This window comes from Dama dama, chromosome 18 (genome assembly GCF_033118175.1).
Source record: "Dama dama isolate Ldn47 chromosome 18, ASM3311817v1, whole genome shotgun sequence".
NCBI lineage: Eukaryota > Metazoa > Chordata > Mammalia > Artiodactyla > Cervidae > Dama > Dama dama.
The window spans coordinates 87,695,227-87,718,875 of NC_083698.1; the positions used below are offsets into that span (position 1 = coordinate 87,695,227).

The 23,649-nt window shown below is 44.4% G+C and overlaps 1 protein-coding gene across 1 annotated transcript in view; it reads left to right on the plus strand.

The window, feature by feature from the left end:
• The window catches only part of SND1 (staphylococcal nuclease and tudor domain containing 1), a 414,480-nt gene that overhangs the window by 215,793 nt on the left and 175,038 nt on the right, over window positions 1–23,649 (plus strand). The window contains exon 13 of the mRNA XM_061165737.1: window positions 7,242–7,352. Coding sequence (XP_061021720.1) covers window positions 7,242–7,352 — 111 coding nt within the window. The remainder of the gene's footprint in view (window positions 1–7,241; window positions 7,353–23,649) is intronic.

Genomic DNA, 23,649 nt, shown 5'->3' on the forward strand with positions numbered 1-23,649 from the left:
CAGGCATACATGTGTTACATATGCATATGATCCATGTATCCATTTTCCCCCAAACTCCCTGCCCATTCAGGCTGCCACATAGCATTGAGCAGAGCTCCCTGTGCTGTGTAGTAGGTCCTTGTTGGTTATTCATTGTAAATCAGCAGTGTGGACATGTGAATCCCAAGCTCCCTAACTCTCCCTTTTCCCCACCCTTTTTTTGCTTGATTAGCTTCTAAAGCTGCTCAGATCAGCCCATTCTATACCTCCCTGCTCTTGAGTCCAGCTTCTGAGGTCCTGCTTCTTTGAGGATGGTGCCATGTTTCATGTTCATAACCACAGCTGGGCTGGTGGGTTGACAAAAGCAGTCACCTTTGGCTCTGTGTCTGGAGTGAATATATCCTGCCCTAAGACACTCGGTACCTAATGCCATGCTTGATAATAACTTTTTTCTCCTTCATTTCACTGTAGTTTCTAAAGCTGCTTCCTTTTTGGTTTTGATCTATGTTACGAGTTCTGGGAAAGTCCCTAGCCATCGTTCAGACCCTCTGGTGACTATCCCGGTGACAGGACTTGTTAAACAGAAAAGGGAACCATTAAGAGTAAAAAGACTCAAAAAATCTATTTTAGTTATTTTTAGAATTACATTAGTTCAAGGGGTGAGTGAAAAAATAGGGAAGACGGTGGGGGAGAGATTTGGGACACATATAAAGGAGGTTGTGCCACCTCAGATGTTTCTAATTACTGATGCTTCTAAAACAGAGTCTCCTGTCTACATATGCTGCTTGGTCATGTGGGAAGTGCCTCCTGGATATATTTTAAGGAAAAAAAAAAAAAGGAAGTGTCATTGTTTCAGATTCTGGGGAACTCAATCTGAAATCGGAGGATAAAAGACAGTTTACACGCTAGATGGGACAGGCATAGCTCGACCCCTTGTAGACACTGTTGTACTGGCTTTCGGCAGCTCCCTGTTGCTCTGTTGGGCTTTTTCCTAGTTTGAGGCCTGGGGAAGAAACAGCAGTCAGTAAAGATCCTTATTTATGGCCCATTGTCTGTAGATCCCTCTCACCCAGAATTCCACTCTCACCCTTTACAGTCTTATTTTGCGAGTCTATAAAAGCCAAGTCTGTCTTAAGCCTGAAATTGTCAAGTTCTTGCCTGGTGTGCATATTAGAGGTCTGAGTGTGAACTCATAGAGAAGGTTGGAGGGGAACCTGGCCTTGGGGCCTTTTAGCCATTAATCATCACCCCCCTTCTTCACCCTCTTAGACTGAGAAGCCCATGTTTTCTGTGTATATGAGCAGAGGTAGCCCTCGTACTGTGAAGAAAGGCACTCTGTCCAGTGCTTGCTTCCTGCCTCATCACCCAGTCTTGGGGTGATCTCTCCCTCCTTCCTGGTCTCTAACCAATTTGCAAAGAAAGACATCAGCTGCCCCCTTCCCTCCGTAGTTTCCCTGTGGTTCAGCCCCACATCACTGAGATGTGAGATGAGCCATCTGATATATTAGAAATAAATTGGGGAGCCCTGTCAGCCAGGGTGCTCCATCTCAGCACTTGTGAGGGAGTGCGTCCTTGTGGTGAAGTTCCAGCCAGTGTGGAAGGAAGTGGAGTCAGTTTCCCAGCTTAAGATACTGGAGCTTTTATGGGTCGTGGGTGACAAAGGCCTTGTCTCTATGCCTCATGCCTTGTTGGATCATATTCTCACAGTATATAGCCGTGGGGTGCATTGTACGCTCAGTTTATGAAATTCGACCCATGGGACCTTGAAGTTATTGTAGAAAAATCATACGGGGAATGCATGCATGTGTGTGCATGGATGTGCACACGTGAGACAGTACCTCTCCTAAAGGTGATGTGACTATTATAAATGAATTGAGCTGTTGTCTTTCAGCCGTTTCCTTTAGCCTTGACTCCATAATAGTTAAAGACATTTCTTTATGGGCTTACTTTATTCTGAATATGTGTCCACGTGTTCATTTGCCTCAAGGAAATACTCTGCTTTGTAATCTCCATGGACACCTCAGTGACTGATAAAATGTTGATGGTTTTTAAGTGGAAAATGTTAAGCTCAAATAGCTAGATAGAGATCTATGAGCCAGAGCCATTGAGAATTATCTGTTATCCCTACTCAGATGGAGAATGAAGTGTGTTTGTATGTGTGTGTGTAATGGTATTACGCCTTATGTGCACTCTTGAAATTTACTTATCCACTTACCCTAGCTTCTCTTTTGACAAGTAGCATATACCCTTTCAGTCAGCTCTCCCATGTGTTGTGCTTGGTCGTTCAGTCGTGTCTGACTCTTTGCAACCCTATGGACTGTAGCCTGCCAGACTCCTCTGTCCATGGCAGTTAGGACCAAATTGTGGAAGTCAAAGAAGGTGTAAGTGAGATGCTGTATGTGTATGCAGAGAAGATTATTCACGTAAGTAAAAGTATTGAGGATAATGGAAGGCAGGCTTCCCACAGTCAGAAGGGATGTACAGATAAGGAAAGGAAGAGAACTGCACGTGCCCTGAAGTGTGTTGAATGGGATTGTAGTATGTTTGTGAACTCATGGTGTGCTAAAAAGCTGATGCCAAGACAGGATGAAATAGACAAGAGGTTAATTGGGGAAAACATAGAAAATGGGAAGGGAGCTGGCGGAGGCTGTGAATGCTTAACCTCTGTGGGAAAGGGAAGGATGGAAGGTTGAGCTGGAAACATCTAATCTGGGGCTGTGGGCAGTTGTAAGAGTTCCAGCGAAGGTGAGGGGGCGTGCTCAAAGCCGCAGCTCCCTGTCAGAGCTCGCCCAGGTCTCTGAGCAGCAGGCCAGTTGTAGTGTCTCCATTGCACTCAGTCATTGGCTGGAAGCAGCTGGGGGAAAGCGTAGCTTTGGCGGAAACAGCGATGGGTTTCAGAGCATAGCAGCTGGGGCTGTCAGTCAGTTATGCTTCCTGCAGTCAGAGATCCAAGAGGCACGTTTTCATGACTGCCACACATGGTTTTCAATGGTTATAGATACAGAAATAAGCGTATGGAGATAAAAATGTAAGTGTGGACTACTTGGATAAATGGCTGGTTTCGGAGCTGCAGAAAACAGTGGAAGATGAGCCTGGAACACATTGTGGCCTGAAAGCAAGGAAGTGCTCGAAGGATGACAGGACACAGGAGCCAGCTTGACCCAGATCCCACTGGCCAAATTGGGAATAATTTCAGCATCAGAAACAGTTACAATTGTAGTGGATTATATGGCTCTTTAGATAAAATATTTCATGACCATAAACCTCTACAAATCAATAAATGAATAACTTGGGAGTTTAAAAGCTACACAGTTTTTCAATACCTGTTATAAAGAGGAAGAGAATAACTTCATAGGGGAGAAGCCTGGTAGACACTGCCTGAATCAAGTGATCAAAATTAACATCATCAGTAAATTACACATCATTTCAAAGGAGGCCACGGGAACAACATAGCATCACTTCTGTGACACATTCCTGCCAAAGATTCATAACTTGCCGCTGATCACAGAGACATCAGACAGTCCAAAATCACTGGCCTGTACTCGTGAGAAGTTTCAGGGCTGTGGTAGACTAAGAAAGATTGAGCTTCTCCAGACTGAGTAGACAGGGTAACAAAATAAAAAAACCTGATTTTGCTCTAGATCCACTTTCCCCTAAGTTCTCTATTGGAACAGTTGACAAAATATGTGTAGGGTTGTAGGTTAGATGGCAATAATGTGTCAACATCGATATCCTGGTTCAAGTCATTATTTACTGACTATGTCGGAAAATATCCTGATTTGTCGGAAATGCACATTAACGGTTTGGGGGATGGTGGTATAAACAGGTCATTTGCTCTCAAATGAATCAGGGATCAGCATGTTCTTTGTTATTGTACGTGCAATTTTTCTGTAAGATTGTTTTAAAATTACTTATCCCCTCCTTCCCCTACTTTTAAGTAACTAGTTAATTTTAGTCAGTTATCTGACCTTCTCTATATAGTATTGCTTCCAATCTTGGATTTGGGGTGTAGGGATTAGGGAAGGCAGGCAAAAGTGTGATCAAGTAATTATTGTGAGTGAAATCTATGTTTTAAGAATCCTGTTCTCATATATGGGCACAGCATACCTTTTCCAGATTGGCAGAATATAGTACCCCCTGGTTTCAAAAGTATCTTATAATGAGAAAGTAAATGCTTTCCACAACCTGCTAGCTGTGGAAACAAGTGGGCAGGGAGGATGTCAGGTACATGGAGACCTTTTGAGAAAGCTCAAGAGACCCATGTTGCTTGTGTTTTTCTCAGGAACATCTGATCCTGCATGGTGGAAACAATTCACTTCCCATATAACCTAAAATTCTCCTTGAGCTTGGAGAAGCATTTCAAGTCCAGCACTTATTCTGTTTCCAGCTGATACAGAGAGATGATTTCCTGTTAGACTTTCAAGACTGTTAGGTCCCTTTTTGTATGCTGATTGTGAATTATCCATTCGAGCCAGACATGTGTAATTGGAGTAGAATTACTGATACACTCAAGAAAGCAGAATTTATAAATTTGTCTAAAGCAGCATAATGTCATGGCACATAATTTAATGTTCTCTTTTCTTACTGGGCAACTAATCAGTACACCAGTGTCGAGTTCTGAGCCATCTTTGGCCAGGGGGAAATCTCCTGACCTTTCATTAGTGGCCCAAAGAAATGAATGAGAGAATCAAGTACACAGATCTCAGCTAATTCCATTTTATTTGTCTCCCTTTCATTCTCTTTAAATACAAGTCTTAGATAATGGGGAGGAGAATGACAAAAGCTGGAAAGGCATGTTGAAAGCTTTTGTTCTTAATTCTATGCTGGGCAAGCTTGGCTAATAAATGCTTAGGATAAGAAATAATGTTCCAGTGCTGTATTTCTCATACTTGGCTACAGAGCAAGAAAGACACAGCCCTTGCCCTCTTTGACCTCATCAGTTTGAGTTGGAAGATGGATGACAAATTAATTGTAATATAGTGTGATTTCATAGGGGAACACATACCAAGATGAAAATGCACGTGGTGTGATTCTCACACACCTGGCTCATGGGCGGGGCCCTGTAGTGATATCTGTCATTGTTTCCTGTGTTTTTACCCTCCATGCAGCTGAGCACTAACATTGCAGCCGTTCTCCAGTAAAAGTCTGTTGTTTAGGGAAAAGAAGCTAAGAAAACATGGATTGCACTGAAGCTTTGGAGAGAAGGGACAGGAGGTGATGGGCAGGTGGTGGAGTTTAGAATCTGAGGCCCTAACTGGTTTGCAGATATTTGCTGGCAGGATCCTGAGGGTGAGAAGCCCACAGGAGAGGAAAGGGTTGTGTCCTTGGTTCTGCTGGCCACGCAGGAACTCAGTTCGATACTGTGAATTGATTGGAGCAGCATTAACCAGGATGAATCATTAAACATTTGTGCTGTTTTGCTTTGTATTCTCCAGCTTTTCATATAGAAGCTTATTTGTGTGGGTTTTTCCCTCGCCTTCTCTGTCACTCCAGCTTTCTGCTCCAGACCCCACATATCGACTGTAAAATGTCAATGCTTTGTTATTCCAAACACAGCACCAAACACGTCTTAGTTGTTGTCCTGGCATTTCCAATCACTAAGCCCTCACAACCTGTTGCAGGTGGGCGTGTCCCAACCATGCCTCTGGCCTCTTGGTGGGCGGAGCCTCTCCCTGCCCTCTTGGGCCTTGGGCTGCTAACTTGGGGCTGCTGGCATTCTCCACCCTGCCAGACCCAGCTCGGTGATGATGACAGCGTTTGCCAGCACACTTATGCAGTGACTCAGGAGACAGGGTAGCCAGCAAAGCAGCCTCTTTGTGGGAGTGGATTTTGAGAAGTGCTAATTCCGTGGCAGTTTGGAGATATTAATATCGTGCTGGCAGTAGATAAACAGGCAGCAGAGGGGCACATAATGAGAAGAGAATCAGCCACAGCATCTTTTCCTTCTTTATCTCCCTGCACATATTCCCCCCTCTCTTTTTTTTCTTTTTTCTTTTAAAGTAAATCCCTGGGCCTCGATGAAGAGAACCCTTAAGTGGCTTGAGCATGCCCATAGACTGGTTTAGCCCAGCTCACAGCATCTCCATAGGCTGGGAGTCTGAGAGCACCAGAGTGCTGAGAGTTAACCGCCTTCCCCAGCAACACTAAATCATAGCATATGGTACAGTAGCCTATTCCTTACCATCCCTCCTCCCTAAAGGGCAGCTCACCAGATGGTCTGAGCGGGTCCTTTGGTGTACTTATGACAGACACAAAGAAAGACATAACTGCCGCTCTCCCCCAGTGATACCATGCCTCTTGTCTTGCAGTTACTTGGTACAGGTAACTTTTGAAAGTCTGTTTTTGCAGTTTCACTTTTGCCCATCGAAGTTCCCTTTTCGGGTTGGGGAGGAACTAGGCGAACATGCTTCATTAGCTGGCCGAGCATCATTTCCAGTGTATTCTTCTGAGTAGATGGAAGTCACTTACAGTAGCCCCACTATCTTATTCTAGTGAAGAGAACGTGCAGCACGTTGAAGATTTTTTTTTTTGAAGCCGGATTCTAATTTGAATATTCTGTGGTCCTAAAAGGACCGGAGTATTGCTTCAAAACTGGTCATCTGAGATTTTCTACTTTTTTACTTTGTTCCCTAGCTCATGCCGTTTTTAATGAAGATGTTTCTTTCCATCCCAACACCACCCCTCTGCCACCCCACATTTCCTTCCTGACCTCACCTCACCCAGGCCCCCTTGGAGTCAGCGGAGAGTCAGTGTCAAGGGTTCTAATGAGAAAAGACACACTCTTGAGTATTCCGTGAAACCAGCGTTTCTTAAGTTTGCCAAACTGGAGCACAGTATTTTCTAGTTCCAGTATAGGCTAGAAAAAAAGGGGATTTTGAGAAATTTAGGTCATGCTTTTATGTGCTTTGTTTTTTTATCTGTGTGCCTGGTATTTTAGAGCAGACTTTTCTTGAGGGTAGTGGCTTGTTTATACCATTCTGTAAATAGCCCTGCCTAATGTGGGCTTTTTACAGATATTTTCTGCCAGGTTTTATGTACGGATTGATATAGCATCTGACTGTACTAACCAGAAAAAATGCTGAGCCAGGGGACTTGGTTATTCCCCCTTTTTGTTTGGATTTCTAGCTTAGCAACTCATTGGTCTTGAACTCCCTTCCTCTGCCAGGATGCCTTAAGACCTCCAGGTGCTAACTGTTGTTATTGCTGTTGACTGAGCCCCGTATGCACCTCAAGTGCTCACTGACCTATCTTTTCTGTTGCAGAAACATTGCCGAGGCCCTTGTCAGCAAAGGTCTAGCCACAGTGATCAGATACCGGCAGGATGACGATCAGCGGTCCTCTCACTATGATGAACTGCTCGCCGCTGAGGCCAGGTGAGATGCCTAATTATTAAAGTGAATGCCTTGGGTCCCCCAGCCCCACTTTATTCTTTCCCACTCCTCTGCCTGCCCCTGAGCAGAATGTGATGGAAAGCAACGTGCTGAGAAAGCCCATATTCTTTTATGATTCTAGCTTTTCCTCAAGATAAAAGGGGCCTCACTTCATACTTGCAATCTAACCCGGGTTAAGCACACTGGGGCCTCTATTTTTTAAAATTTGCAAAATTTAGGCATATATTAGACATAATCTTCCCAGAAGATGCTGTAAAATGAACATATGAGTAAATACTATGTGGAATATTTTTATCTCCACCGTCCTTTCCTTCCCAGGAACAAACCGTGGAACCCTTCTTACTACGCAGGACATTTGCCTCAGGTTCATCCCTCCAGGGGCCTCTGCTCCCCAGCCCCTCCCACTTACCACCTCTAGACCTTTCGTCATGTACAAAAGAAATGAAAACATTTATTAGGAAATGAGTTTGGGTGTCACACTTCTGACAGCTGGCAGGAGAGCGTTTGTGAGAAGCCCCGTGACATTTTCCTTTTGTCCTTCATCCCTGTGGCTGGTCGCCCCAAGGACATGCATGCTGCTCAGCAGTATTTCTTAGCAGGGGCCTTCCTCAGGGCTCTTTCTCATGGGGCCTTCTGTCACTGGAACGGGACTGGGAGCAGAATAATTCCTCTAGCCTTCCCAGGAAACAGCAAGAGCTCAGTGCCCATTGCTGGATCCCTGTTCTGATCCAGAGCTCAGCAGACTGCTGGACTCTACCAAGATATACCCATTCTCTCAGAGCAGCTTCAGATACTTGTCTCATGCAGACACTCTCCTGTGACCTAGGAGTTTGTCCTAGAAGTCTGCTAGTTGCCAGCCTGTGCTCCACGGTTCAAGGAGGACTGGGTTTGAGCCCATGTTATCAGTACCTCAGATTTTGTCCCTGACATCACTTCTCTTGCTCTTTGGCCCATAACATTGACCTGATAGGAGGCATTTGCCTCTAACACCATGTGACATCCTGATGGATAGGGCATCTGTAGGATGTCACACGATGTCAGCTAAGAGAGCAACCTGTCAGCTCATTGCTATGGCTTTGTGGATTCTTTTCTTGTGGGATTTTCCCCGGAGGACCTGCCTAAGACTTCATTCTTAAGCACAAAGTTCAGTGTCTTTGGTTGTTGAATGTCAAGTGTAAAATAATATGACATGGACTTCCCTGGTACTCCAGTAGCTCCCCTCTGCTCCAGTGCAGGGGGCCCAGGTTCAGTCCCTGGTCAGGGGAACTAGATCCCACATGCTATAACTAAGACCCAGCACAACCAAATAAATACATTAAATATTAAAAAATACTAATACAATGTGTAGCCCATAACTGATGTTTCTCTTCAGTCCTCCCTCACTCCTTATGCTTCTCTCCCTGCCTGTATTATCATTAAGCCAGTGGGTTGAAAGGACCCATAGTGGGAAATGCAGCTCCACATTTCAAGTACTTTTGATGATCTCGCTATTCTAGGAAATGGGCAATGATTTGACTGTTCTTTATGTGGGATTCGGGGGTGGGTTCTTGCTGGGCATGCTCAGTTGGTCTGACGGTATCCTGAAGAAGCAGTCACGCCTTGCCAGCGTAGCAGGAACCCTTAGCCATTCCATGGGATCTTGAGTCCCATTTTCTGCTCTGCCTTCTCTCTGCCACTAGTGAATGTTTAACTCTGACAGGCAGGTAAGCATGAAAATAATTTGCCTAGCTGCTCCGGAAAGTGAGGCCACAGCAAGCTCTTATTATGCTGTCGGAAGTAGCTGTGTTGTGCTCTAATGTTTAATGAGTACGCAGAGTTGGTGAAATTTTTTAGGTTTTAAGAAGAAAACAGTCCGGTTCTCATTTTGAGCTGATGGAATGTAACAAGATGCTTGCCTGTTAAAGCAATGAGCTGCCTGGAGATAATTGTGTTGAGCCACCGCTTTCAGACCGATGGTGGAAAAACCAGCTTTGGGGCCATGGCCCTGTGGCAGGTTGACTAAGCAGAGAGCAACCAAGTGATTCCCCTGGCCGCTGAGGCACCGCCGTGAGGCAGTATGTACCTCACGATGTGTTAGAAGCGGCCCGTGTGACCTGCGAGTGAGTCCTCTTCAGGAGCAGTGCTATCCATGAGCCCCAGGAAGGCCACCCCTTACCATCTTCTAGATGCCAACCCCAGCGAGAAAGACAGGAACACCTGCCACATAGAAATGGTGGCCTTATAGCCTTTGAAGACTATTTTCAGTGCAGAATGCAAATACACACACACACACACACGCACACACACACACACACTTTTGGGGAAATGCTTGTCGACCTTACTGCAAGAGCAGCTCTTTTCTGAACACTGCTTTATCTAAGGTCGCACTCCGGCCCCTAGGAGACATTCCCTGTGTCACCTCAGCACTTCCTTGCTCATGTCATGTTACAACATGTCAGAGCGCTTTGTGCTTGCTGCCTCTGCCCCTTACCCTGCCTGTCTCGTGAATGTGTGTGATCTAGTTCCCGTGGATAAGCTGTATCTTTTTTTTCCCAATTGAACTCGGCCTTGTAATTTTATGTCCCTGTCCATGTGGTTCCTCCACCTCCCATCTGAGTGTCCTCTGCAGATCTCATTAGCAAGTTGTTTACTCCTTTCCTTGGCCCTGAATAGAACCCCTAAACAAGAATGGCTTTGCTGTTGACCCCCAGTCTTTCACCGCCTGGACTGTCACTTAACTGTCTTTTGTTTATCATCCTGCAGCCACTTTTTAATCTTCAGTGATTGTGTACTGAACCACGCCAATTTGAATTAATTTCCCAAGTAAAATTTCTGGAGGTACTGTATCTAATGCTTTGGCAAAGGCCGAATGAATAACATCTGCTGTGTTCAGGGCAAGTCACTCATCTTGGAACTCTTTGAATGAATAATAAGTGGGTGAAGGTAACATGGCAAGGCTAGCAGTCATCTTGAGTCACCCAAGGATGGTGATTCTGAGAGAATTCTCTGTCCCTGAGCCCCAGATCCCCGTTTTCCTCTCTGGTTGTCACTAGTGGTCTTGGCCATGGTGCCCAGTGCTCTTCCATTGACTTGGCTTCCCGGAGCGCTGCTCAACCATTAATCCTTTTAGAGAAACATTGTAAGCTTTGGGGAAAGGGCAGCCTGTTAATTCGGCTGACTCTTTGGGTCAGCACAGCTGCCTGCGCAGGAGCTGATGAGCCCTGCCGCCCCTGCTTCCTCTGTGAGGGGCTATGATCTGCCGACCTTTCTCAGATCATCTGATGGGAGCTCAGGGAGTGACGCGTCAGACGCACATCAGGAGAGCGGGTGAGACCGAAGAGGAAGAAGAATGCCAATTTGCAGTTCTCTATGCTTTCAAGCATATCCACCTGCCCGCCAGAAACGAGCTCACCGTACCCTCTGCAGCTCTGTTCTGTGTGCGCCTGACCCTCTGCGGCGCCTTCATTTGAATGGCACTTTGCTTTTGGGAAACCCTCAATACTCCTCAAACACAGGGCGCATCTTGAGGAACCCACATCTTTTTTTGTTTAAAGGACAAATGAACCCCTAATTCCCAGCAGGCGGCCTTCCTTTCTAGTTCACTTGTCTGTCATCGGCTGCCTCTTCCCTCCTTACCTTGTGTCCTGGCAAGATAAGGGTTTGGCACTTCTGTGTGTATTTTTGGGCCTCGCTTCTCTCGTGGGCTCCATTGAAAAGCCATTGGTTGTGTCCCAGCCTTGAGAGCTCCAGTGTGTGTCCTCAACATTTTTAGTAAAAAGAGCCTGGGTCCAGCTGACCCACACTTTCTGATGACCTCCTGAACTGGATGCCCTCTGTTAGGGACATCACGTGGTCTCTTTCGGCAAGTGTGTCTTTCCCTTCTGCACCATTCTAATTTTTCACTCCTATACTGACTTCTAGCACTTCTCATCCTTGTCTGACTTGAGTATTTCTTGGCCAGTGGGCTGGCTGCTTTGTTTATCTTGACCAAGTATTCTAAGCTGAAGGCAGAGCTCTCACTCCTGCTGGGAGTCACATATCCTTCTGAGGTATTTCCAAGATACTGGGTCATTCATTATAGGAACCCTTCTTATTTTCTAAAGTATTACACAGTCTCTCAAATTCTGTGTGTTTGATATAGCATGTCCTGTTTGATTTTAAACAGTACAGAATGTGAATTCCCCTAGCGTTCTACAGGTCTTCCTGCTGGACTTTTGTCGAACTCACTGTGGACACTAAAGATAAGCTGGTAACGCGTGGAGTCAAAGCCTGGCTGTGTGTCCTGTTTTCCTTGGACATCCCAACCTGTAGGATATCATCTGTCTGCATTCTCCTAAAGCTACTTAATATTAAAATGTAATATTTTAAGGTTTCCTGGAAACTTACTCTGTGGTTCATTGCAGGACAACACAGAAGTTGGGGCTTTATTCCTTTAAGGCACCTTTTAATTCTAAGGATTTTGTGATTTCAAGATAGGCTGTATATATTCCGAAAAGAAATTGATGCCCCAACTTGACAGTGGGAAAGCAATTGTATTGAACAACCTAGTGTCTGAGCAGATTTAAATGAATTTAGATTCATTCTGGACATCCATAATGAGGTTAAGGTTATCTCGGGAGAAGAGAAAAGGGCAGGCTCTTATCTTTTCCTGTTCTCTTCCTTGCCAGCTCACTGCAGATTAAGGAAATGGGGGGCCTGTCCTCCCGCTTGGTGAGGCAAGCATGAGCCTGCCCTGTCTCAGCGCTGTGTGGACTCCTTGTCCTCCCCAGCCCTGCAGGGAGTCCTGTTCCTGATTGCAACTTTGCTTTTCTTTAAAAACAAAAACAACTAGTGTTCCTGCCTTGCTAACTTCGGCATCTCTAGTCTCTCAGCCCTATAAATACCAGTCAGGGAAGGACAGAGGATGAGATGGTTGGATGGCATCACTGATTCATCGGCCATTAGTTTGAGCAAACTCCGACAGATAGTGAAGGACATGGAAGCCTGGTGGGCTGCAGTCCATGGGGTCGCAAAAAGTCAGACTCATCTTAGTGACTGGACAATAACAACATTAAAATCCTATCAACCCTCTCTTGCTTTTACCCATTGTGGTTGACAGCACCCTCCCTGTTGTGGAGTTCTCTCAGCTTGAACCTCCAGGAAATCTGTGTTGGCATTTCCATCACAGACTTTGATTAGAAGGCTATAACCTTAACTCTTTCCTAGGCCAACACCTGTAGTCATTATTAAGAGGGAAACTGTTTCAAGTAAAGATCTCTTTTGGTGATACAGTTACTGAGTCTGCAGTGGGCTTACTGACTTCCATGTAGCAGTGAATTGTAAATGTATTTTGCATGTCTGTTGAAGTACTTTCAATACCACTGGGAGAGAAATGTGCTTGAGCTCCTACTCCTGATACAGCCAGAGCAGCTCCACTTTTTTCCCCTTGATTTATAGAGGGATTTTCCCACAAAATTTAATAGGTGGAGGAAAAAAATGCCTTGTGCTTAGACAAACACAAAACGTTTTGATAAGGTATTTCCTATCTGTGCCTTCAATTTAACTGGCATTTTCAGTGCTGGTTATGAATGAAATGTGAAGAATTACTCACCAGTGCTTTTTTGCTTTCTATTGCTTTAATTGGAAGAGGTCATCATTGCTGGATTGACACAGTTTTGACTTGTGAAATGCTTTGGTATGAAGCAGATTTCATCTTTGTACCAATCCAGTGAGAAAACTGGTGTTGAGGTTGAATCTGTTTTTCGAAAATTTGAAACTAATATATCCTATCATGGTGTACAGACTGCATGAGTTAACCAGTTCTCAAAGAAAATGAATCATTCCTCTAGTGGGTACAGTTGTTCAGGCTGGTTTTCTCTCACACATGATGGCTTTGCTTTCATTCCTTTTCTTTGCCATTTTCTTTAGTGTATCCTGGATCCTAGGCATTGGGGATAATGGTGGTGAAGAAAAAAGATATCAGACTGGAGCCTTACAAAGCATGCAGTCTCGGAGGAACACACGTTAAATAATTGAATAGGACCTCTGGGTGTTGCTATTTTTCCTATTCTCATTTTCTTACCTGTTTTCTTAGCCCCTCCTCTTTTTTCCCTTTGCATCATTAACACTGCCCTCCTTACATCTTCTTTATTCCTTTTCTCATTTCTATTAAATTTTCCCAGGAGAACACCTCCCTGAAACTCATCTCCTCCATCCAGCCCGTGTTCTGCTCAGTCATTTAATGGCACAGCTTTAAATAAACCAAGATTTCACACTTTCAATCTAATGACCTAACCAAGTGAACATTCCCTTTGGATAAAACTAGATCCTACCGAATACTGCTGAAAACCAAAGCTTTGATTTGAAGTTTTTCTCTTCCCTTCCTGTGGCACCAGAGTGCAGCTGGAGTTGGGTAAATTGTCTGCTGCCCTCTTCACGTGGCTGTGTTACAGGATGCTGGTACAGGTTGGATGCCAGCTCGAGAAGGAGATTGGTCCTGCTCTTAAGTAACTGCTGCTTTTTCTCCGGTAACCCCAAACGTGCACACCCTACCAGATTGGGGCTTGCCTGTAGGTGGCACAACCATAGGTTGCTAATGATATTCAGCACACGTTAGTGTTGGGGGGTTTCACCATGGGGGAGTAGGGCACATCAGCTCCTGCAAGTGGATGTGGTAACAGGAAAATGCATTACAAGAGCGGGTGTGGGGAAGTGATTTGACGATACAGCTGAATGTGGGGAAATTTAGCTTTTCCCTTTCTTCAGAAGAGATGATGCACTCAACATCCAAATAGCAGTAATCAATCTGCATTTAAGGCAGCACAAATGGCCACTTCTGGAGAGCTGTATAATATCTCCATTTCCAAATAATTTTCTCTTTCAGGATATTAAGAGGATCTGTTCACTCTTCATCCTATCTTGCCTCCCGACTCCCAGTTCCAACCCATACGACTCAAGCTGTAACATTCTTCTCAATGATTAGTGTGAGAGGTTTGGGGTGAAGTCAGAACCTGTAAGCTTCAGCTCCTGTGTGTACACAAGGTGTGGGCAGTCAAATCATGAACTCATAGTAAGAAGCCCTCGTTGCCCAGTCTTTTCTGTAATTATTAATGTGCACTGATTGTATTCTTTCAGAGGAAGTTGTTCTTGACTAACATTTTTAATTAATTTGGTGTTCACTGCCCCTTCCCACCCAGCAGTGACCATTTATCTGCCCACAGCACCTCATCTGTTCCCACCATCTCATTGTTCTTTTGGCTAAAATGCTCTTGCTCCTCTCAGATAGCCCCTGAGTAATTGAGGTTTCAAAATAGTTCCAACATATTTCAAAATACATTTGAAGATTATCATACTGGGAATATAGTTTTAATCCCAAATAAATAAGTTGTAGCAATAAATTGATAACATTGCCATTTTTGAATGTCTCCTAACTTGATTCCCTAAGCCACTGGTTCTCACAGTCTGGTCCCCAGACCAGCAACATCATTTTCACCTGGGAGCTTGTTAAGAAATGTGAATTCTCAGGTCTTGCCCACGTCGTCCCACCCTAAACCTATGGAAACAGAAACGGGAATTCAGCCCCAGCCATCTCTTTTCACATGTCCTTCAGGTAATTCTAACACACTAAAATTTGAGAACCAGTGCCCTAAACAATTCTTAACTACTATTTTTTTTTTTTTTTTAAGAAAAAAAATCAAAATTGTGTCCTTTTTGCGGCACATTAATAAGTTAGTGGTTGGCATTGTAATCATTAAATAAAGGTAATAGAGACTGAGGCATGGATGGGATCAGCTTTGGATCTCTCTGGACGCCTGTCCTGGTGGCGCTTCCCCTGGCAGCCATACTTGTTTCTCAGCAAGCTTGTTGACTAGCTCTGTATTCCCTTTAACTCATCTTTCCCCTTCCTCATACCCTGCATATGTGACTCTTTAAACAGATTCCTTCTGAGTAGCCTCTACTGGCTCTTAGCTAATTTAGTGTGAAATCATTTTGAGAGTTGCTGTTCTCACGTGATTTGCCTCCTCTGTGGTATCAGGGGGCAGAGTGGTTGGGGAGCTGAGTCTCTATTATGGACGTCACTCTCCTACTTTTGCTGTAATCCTTGAAAATCTCTCAGGAGGACTGGAGTTCAAATAATTAATCACTGATACATCAATGCCCAGAATTTTATAGCTGCTTGTGAGAGAGAAATCTCCTTCAGAGCTTTCTTTCATTTGTAGATCTCTTTGCATCTTAAGTTTCCTGTAAATTCCCTCATGTGAATGTGATCTTCTACGCTGCCCCCAACTCCCCTCCTCCAACTCTGGGCCCAGAAGTTGAGTAGGCTTACTTCCCATGCCTCTTGCTTCTGTGTCAAGTTCAGAGAGCCAGATCTGTAGCAAATAGCAGTGAATCTTTTCCAACAGGTCCCTATAAATGTACTCACATTGGAAAAGCCATTTTCCCAGCAGTAAGTCTGTTGCATCTTTTGACTGAGTAAAAGGCATTAAATTTTTCTCTGATGTGTTGTTTTTACAGTAACAAATAGCAAGTGCATTGGAGGAGAAAACAAAAACGCATGGTCTGGTGGGGATGTGGATGAGCAAGTAAACAATTGTGAACATCGTGATGAGCATGGATATCCCAGTGGGCATGTGGGATGTGTGGGAACGAGCACCTAAATCGAAGGGTTTATCCACAAATAGAGTCCATGAACCAAGGCATGCTCTGTCCGGGTTGCCTGGGGAAAGGAGGTGAAAAATAGGAATGGTGTTTCACTGACCCATGATACAGCCATCCCAGTTGTATGAATTTATTCTAAGGAATAATTAGTAAGGGGCCTGACAGTTTAAGAGTTACTCCTTTGGTGTTATTTATAAGGCTGGAAATATTAAACTGGAATATTATAGTCACAGAGATACCCAGCAATAGACAGTTGTTAAATTATTGGATGTGCAATGCTTAGAAAATGATGTAATAAAACTAAAAACACAAGAAAGTGTTCGTTTAGTTACTGTTTCTGAGGGGGGAAAAAAACAATTGCTAAACTTTGCCCACAATTTTCTTTAAGTAGGCAGGTATGGTAAAGAATCTGCGTGCCAGTGCAGAAGACGCAAGAGATGCAGGTTCGATCCCTGGGTGGGGAAGATCCCCTGGAGGAGAGAATGGCAGCCCACTTCAGTATTCTTGCTGGAAAATTACATGGACAGGGAAGCCTGGTGGCCTATAGGCCGTGGAGTCACAGAGTCAGACACAACTGAGCAACAGTGCACACACACGTGTATCAACACTTAAAAATTATGTTAGTGGTGCTTTTGTCTTGAAATTGAATTATGGATTGTTCTTTCTTGTACTTTCTCTGTCCCTGTATTGCCTCTGTGATAAAGACATGAAAAAATTATAAGAGCCAGTGTCATTGAGACAGTTTTCAGTTGTCATTGCCTCTGATCTTCCCTTTCTGCAGCCTTGTCCCCACAAGGAGACTTGAGACTAACATTTCTACCGGGCACTACTAGTCCTGTGGCCCTAACCTGGGATAGCATTGTTTGCTTGTGTTTTCATGAATCTAATATTGCGCTGCCTGGTGGTTCTCTTCCACAAAGCTCAGTTTTCCCCTCTTAACCTGAGCACAGCAGATCGCTTGTCACAACTGGCACAACAGAAATACATCTTCATTTCTTTTTACATTAGTTTTAGATGAGGTTGCCCAGAGTTCCTTGTTATTTGCTCTACTGCCTCATAAGTCCGCCCACCTCCCCTTGACCGTAGGGCTCAATTTCCTCCTTTCCTGACTATGTACGCTCCATCTTTTCTGTCTTATCAGTGACTCTGATTTCATTGACAACGCAGCTGCATCGTCTTAGCGCACCCGCCCCACCATTGTGCACCTGTGCCTGCTCCGCATCTCATTTTCTGAGTGTCAGGACCTGGTTGCCTCCTCCAGGTGCCAAGGAACCAGTTAAAAAAGCTGAAGAAAGTGTTGCTTGCTGCTGTGTTTCACTGCTGTGTTTGTTTTAGTTGAAACTCTGTATTCATCAATGTGAGCTAAAAATACGTTGCAAGATCCTTTAGAAGTTTAGCAAGTTAACTGGCTCTTTGTTCTGCTTTTCCTCCTTTTCTGTTTGAATTCTTTCCCTCTCTCCACAGTTACATACTGTGTACTACCCAGTAGGTGCTTCTGACGGTCCTGCCACTCGGTCCTGTTTTATTGTTCATGGTAACTGGGGCTTTGCTCCCATCACTGCCTTTCAGATGGCCAGCCACCTCCTCTGGCTCTCAGGGACCTAAGGAGGGGAACACGAGGCTTCTGATCTTGATGCCCTTGTGTTTCTGCTCAGAGGCCAGGCTTTCAACTCTTCTGCCTTGCCCCGCTCCAAGTAACGAAACCAAGATGCCTGCAACCTGGAGCATATATCTTACCACAAATCTGCACTTCCAGGAGAGCCAACAAGCTCACTCTTCTGTGCTCTGTGCTCACTTTGGCATTATTCGGTCTCCAGTCTGAAATATCTTCACACTCTGTGTTAGTCAACGGACATTTGTTCAGGCACATTTTACCAGACACACGATAATTGAACTAGGTGAGCCTCAGTTTAAGACTATGTGAATATAGCTCTGTATTAAATACTGTAGCAAATATTAAGGCTAGAATTCAAACCCTCAAAGGGCCCATAGTCTAGAAATAGAAATAAAGTGAATGCATGATGCAGTTCAAAAATACTGCATTGCAATTTGTAACTGGATGCTCAACTGAGTTATGCACAGACATGTACCCATTCACATATATAATTCTACTGCTTCAGAGTAGTTCGTAGAGACTTCCAGTATTCAAACAGACCCCCACCTAGGACCCCCAATTTAGCAGTTTGTATGTGACAGCTGTTTTATGATTGGGATGAGGTGGTGGCTACAGATAAGCTGTAATTCTTTTTTTTTTCTCTAGTGTGGATCTGTGAATAACTTGCACGTAAGGGTCTGGAGAAAATGGACCCCACTGGATTAGAAGGAGTAATGTGGAAATCGTGGGAAGACAAATGGGCCCGTGAAAGCCAGGTTACACTTTCCCCTTGATGGCACAGGCTGGGGTCTCTGTTATGGGTATAAGCAGGGGAGCAAAGTGATGAACTGATTTTGTGAAGAAGTCATGGAGCAGTGGCATGCACTCTCAAAGGAGCCTGAGTGGATTTAGTTAAAATAGTCCTGATGTTATCTTGGAATAAATTGATGTGGGCCTGGCCCAAGAGGGTTACAGCAGAGCCAAGTGAGCACAATTAGGAAGGGAGAAAGGCTTGGCTGTAGGCAAAGACGCAGAGCAGAGTGAAGGGACAGCTTGGTTTCCTGGTTAACAAGACAGTGCTGTGAAAGGGGAATTGTCGGTCAGGGCCTCCTCATCTTGCCTTGTCGTTTTCCTGTACCTCTCTGTCGTCACTTTCCATCTCTTTGTTTCCTTTAGATCCCTTTTATGTATAACTGGTTCTTTCTGTGAAACTGTTGGAGTTCCCATTCCCCAGAAAAATTCACATATATAATTCTACTATTTCAGGTTGGTTCATAGATACTCCTAGCATTCTCCCTGAAGCTCACCTAATGTCACCAGGTAGAGAATTACTGGGACTTCCGTGGTGGTCCAGTGGTTAAGACACCATGCTTCCAATGTAGAGAGTTCTGGTTCATTCCTTGGTTGGGGAGCTTAATAAAATTCCACATACTGCACTGCATGGCCAAAAGATAAATTTTTTTAAAATCCCAAGAAAAGGGACTTCCCTGATGGTCTAGTAGCTAAGACTCCATGCCCCCAATGCAGGGGGCTTGGGTTCTAGCCCTCATCAGGGAACTAGATCCAGGATGCCATAACCAAGACCCCATGCAGCCAAATAAATAATTGAATTTTATTTTTAAAAAATTCCTCCTGTGGCAACTATTTTATGATTGGGTTAAGGCTGGCTCTAACCATACATTCTTTTAACTTTTTTGGTAAACTTACAAAAATATTGAGAATACCAGTCTACCGTTGTTGCGTTGAAATTAAGGTCATGGCCTCTTTGCCACACGATGAACTAATGATTCAGGATGTCAGTGGTGCTTAGGCTTGTGCCTTGGAGATGGAGGCTTTTTGCAAGGGGCCCCAGAACCGAAGAGCAAATTGTTTCTTTGTACAGAATGTTAGGTTCTAATCCTTTTATGCTAAGTAGTGGGCTAATCTCCCTTTTAACAACACCCATGTCTGCCTTTGCAGAGTTGATGGTTTTATCTTCTAATGGGAAAGCAGTAGCATCTCATACAGGAGAATTTTAAACTTGGCAAGAAGAGTTTTCTGCTGATCTGAATGGGGTTCCTGTCCCATGCTATAGCTTCTAGAAGCTTCTAGAAGCAACCTAAAAAGCAGAGTTTTTAATCCCTCTCCTTTACTGTTGCCTCTGTGCATGTGTACAGACGTTACTCACTTTTCCCGGCTGGCGATGATTTCTGTCCATTATTGACACTGCTGGTTGTTGGCATCTTTGTGCTGCGGCTGCTTGGAGAAGAAAGCCTCCGACAGGCACAGGCTGCGTTCTGCCCCACTCTTCCTTTCTCTCGGCCGGCCTGAGCTCCAGCCTGCCTTTGTGAGAAAGCAGCTATTAAGCAGACACAGCAGGCGAAGTTTAGAAGTCAGGAGTTTCATTCCTTGCCTAATGAAAAGGGATGTTGAGCTGTGGTTTCAGCCTGCAGGAAGCATGGGGAGAGGAGTCGCCGTTTGCTCGGTAGAGCGGGCATCGGTGGAAAGCAAACCCACTACCTTCTATACCCTCCCAGGTCTTAAAAGTCAGAGTGCCCCCAAACCTAGGCCACAGAGGCTGGCTTGTGTAAGATACGGAGATTGCCCTGCCGAGAAGTCATGACAAGGCAGCAGAAGCAGGATCTTGTTTTCATTTTCTGTATGTACAGCTGTTAGACAGGCATGTCATATATGTCCTTTGCCTCCTGAAAGAAAAAGGTACATAGTATATTCCTTTCGGGAACAGCACTGTGGTAAGTCTACCGCTCTTGTTGTTTGCTCCTCACTTCTTTGAGATAAGAGCAGGTATTTCTGCACTGGGTCGTTCCCCCAGATCCTCTCTCTAGAAGCCCTTGTGTCAGACTGATGGAGGTTTTCTGCGGATGGCTCACCCGGGGCCCTTTCTGCAGCAGTGGGCAAACCAGGACCAAAGCAACCGCAGCACAGGGCGGGAGACCTGGGTCTCCCTGAGCGGGCAGGAGACCATTTAGCAACTTTGTCAGTGAGCCCTCATGCTGGGCGGCCTGGGTCCAGTGTACCATTTACTCTTCAGAGGTTGCCCTGGGCAGGCAGCGTTTGTAGTTAGTATCTACAGATAATAATACAAAACTTTCACTTTTGTCTCTGTTTTGTTAAGAACTAACAATAAGAACTATTTCTCAGCTTAAGTATGATCTGTTGTTGTTTAGTCGCTCAGTCGTGTCCGATTCTTTGCGACCCCATGGACTGTAGCCTGCCAGGCTCCTCTGTCCACGGGATTTCCCAGGCAAGAATACTTTAGTGGGTTGCCATTTCCTTCTCCAGAGGATCTTCCTGACCCAAGGGTTGGACCTAGGTCTCCTGCATTTCAGATAGATTCTTTACCACTGAGCTACCTGGGAAGCCCTTAAATATGATATTGCCTCCTGAATATAAATGAAATTTACAAAATGTGCCTGAAATCTTATCTAACTTAGCAATTTTATCTAAAGTATGAAAAGAGGAAGTCTTTGAAGGTTTTTGCAAAATTAATGCCTCAATGCAACCAACTATCTAATAATAATCTTTTTAGGAACAAGGTAAGCAGCCTACTCAAACTCATGTCCATCACGTTAGTGATGCCATCCAACCATCTCTCCTCTGTCGTCCCTTCTCCTCCCACCCTCAGTCTTCCCCTGCATCAGGGTCTTTTCCAGTGAGTCGGTTTATCACATCAGGTGGCCAGAGTATTGGAGTTTCAGCTTCAGCATCAGTCCTTCCAGTGAATATTCAGGACTAATTTCCTTTAGGATGGACTGGTTGGATCTCCTTGCAGTCCAAGGGACTCTCAAGAGTCTTCTCCAACACCACAATTCAAAAGCATCATTCTTCATTGCTCAGCTTTCTTTATAGTGCAGCTCACACATCCATGCAGGACTACTGGAAAAACAATAGCCTTGACTAGACAGACCTTTGTTGGCAAAGTAATGTCTCTACTTTTTAATATGCTGTCTAGGTTTGTCATAGCTTTTCTTCCAGGGAGCAAGCATCTTTTAATTTCATGGCTGCAGTTACCATCTGCAGTGATTAATTCTGGTTTGTTTCAAATGTCATATGCATACTGTTATCCATATTTTCTGTTTGGGGTATGATGGTTTTTCCCCTTGGGTTAGTATGTTTAACCTTGGTTAAGTCCTAAATTTCTGCTTATGTCATAAAGCTCCTTTGGGATCACAGAGAGAAAGAAGAATTTTAGTTTACCACCTCACTGCTTTTACAAAGAACCTGTTTTCTGACTTACTGCCCAGACCCTATTCTTTTCTCCTCATAGTATATGAGGTGCTCTCCAGCCCCCAGGAGAGGCCAGGCATTCAGCGGTGTTCTCACATGAACCATCTGTTTACTGGGTAGGTCCATTTATTTTGGTTGTCCTGATTGTTAGAACAGGAGAAGGCTGTAGGCAATTTGTGCCCCCACAGGACCTGCAGAAAGCTAAGCATGCCTAGCCCTGAAGGGCGGCAACTTACAATTGGGGTGACGGTGAGCTTGTCTCACAGCAGGTTTGTTCCCAAGACTCCTCCTTCGAGTTTATGGTAGCAAGATGGGGAAAGCTTGTTGGTGGCAGGGGAGACTGTAGTAACATAACACCGTCCGGATACACACAGGGCTCAGGAGCTGAAAGAGTTGGAGCTACTATTGGAGTGGAGATCCCAGAGACCAGGGGCTAAACCTTGAGAATCAGCCCCCATCTGTGGTCATCATCAGATTCCCTGAATGATAAAGCACTGGACGAAAATTAAATGGAGGAATTCTGACCCACTTGGAATATCTAAAGCCCTTGCCTTGATTCACATTCAGGAGGAACTGTGGCGTTCAAGGAACTTGTAAATATTTTCTTTCCATTAACAGTTCAGAAGAGAGCGAGTTACAGTTTTTTTAAATTCTGTATTTTGATTTCTTACCCTCATCACGGAATGGAAACTGAGTAGAAAGGGAAGTGTTTTGTTTGTTGTTTCTGAACAGAAGGTGTTTCAGATAAGTTGAGTGAGAGATAGGTCCCCTGGGTGGAAAACTAGGCGAGTGATGAGGGCCACATTTGTAAGAAATGACTCTTCCACTTTGCACTCAGCAACTCCCACCCAGTTTGATTTGTGAATTGGATTTAGAAAATTAGGACTCGAGAGTAATACCTCTAGTTCTGGTTGTTTGTGGAGCCTGAGTGCAAGGAAGGCTGCAGTGTGGTCTGGGCAGTTTAACACTTTCTCTGGGATATGGAAACCCTAGAAAGTCTAGTTCATGAAGCAGACACATTCCTGAATCTTTCTCTGTCCCTAAACACAAGTGTTCCTTACATGGCAGTATGCACAAAGTGTTAATCACTCAGTCGTGCCTGACTGTTTGCAACCCGATGGACTATAGCCCGCTCTGTCCATGGGATTTCCCAGCAAGAATCCTGGAGTGGATTGCCATTTCTTCCTCTAAATATGTGCAAAGGTTTTAACTAATTGCTTAGTGCTGTACCACCACCTTTGAGTCTGCGGTCCTTCACTGTTACACTAGTGATCAGGTCCCTGAAGCTACCACTCAAGGGATTAGGATGCAAAAGGTGGGAGATTGGACCAATTCAAATAGGACACAACTGGACCAGTCCAATTAGGGTGCAAAAGGTGGTCAGATGTGTGTTGCAGGATCCCCTGCTAAACCCATTGTCATTACAACCTGAGAATGATTGAAAATGAGGCTTATTCTCAATTATGCACCTTTGCTAATTTCTTCCCAATCTATTTATTATTTATTGGCCATGCTGCACAGCTTGCATGATCTTAGTTACTCAACCAGGGATGTGAAAGCACTGCATTCGTACCACTGGACCGCCAAGAAACTCCCTTCTTCCCCAATATTAAAAAGACTTCTGTACAATATTGCTTCATTCAGGGCAATTTATCTTTTTACCTGGGAGAAACTTATTTCCATTAGAATTGGAATGCTAGGTACATATATTGCATTGAAAATGTTTCATGTGATTAAACCCAGAAAGAAACATTATTACTTCAAGAAACATTATTACTTCTGTTTTTTAGGGATGTGCTCTTCCAACTGATTCTTCTTTTATGCCTGAAACAATGCCTT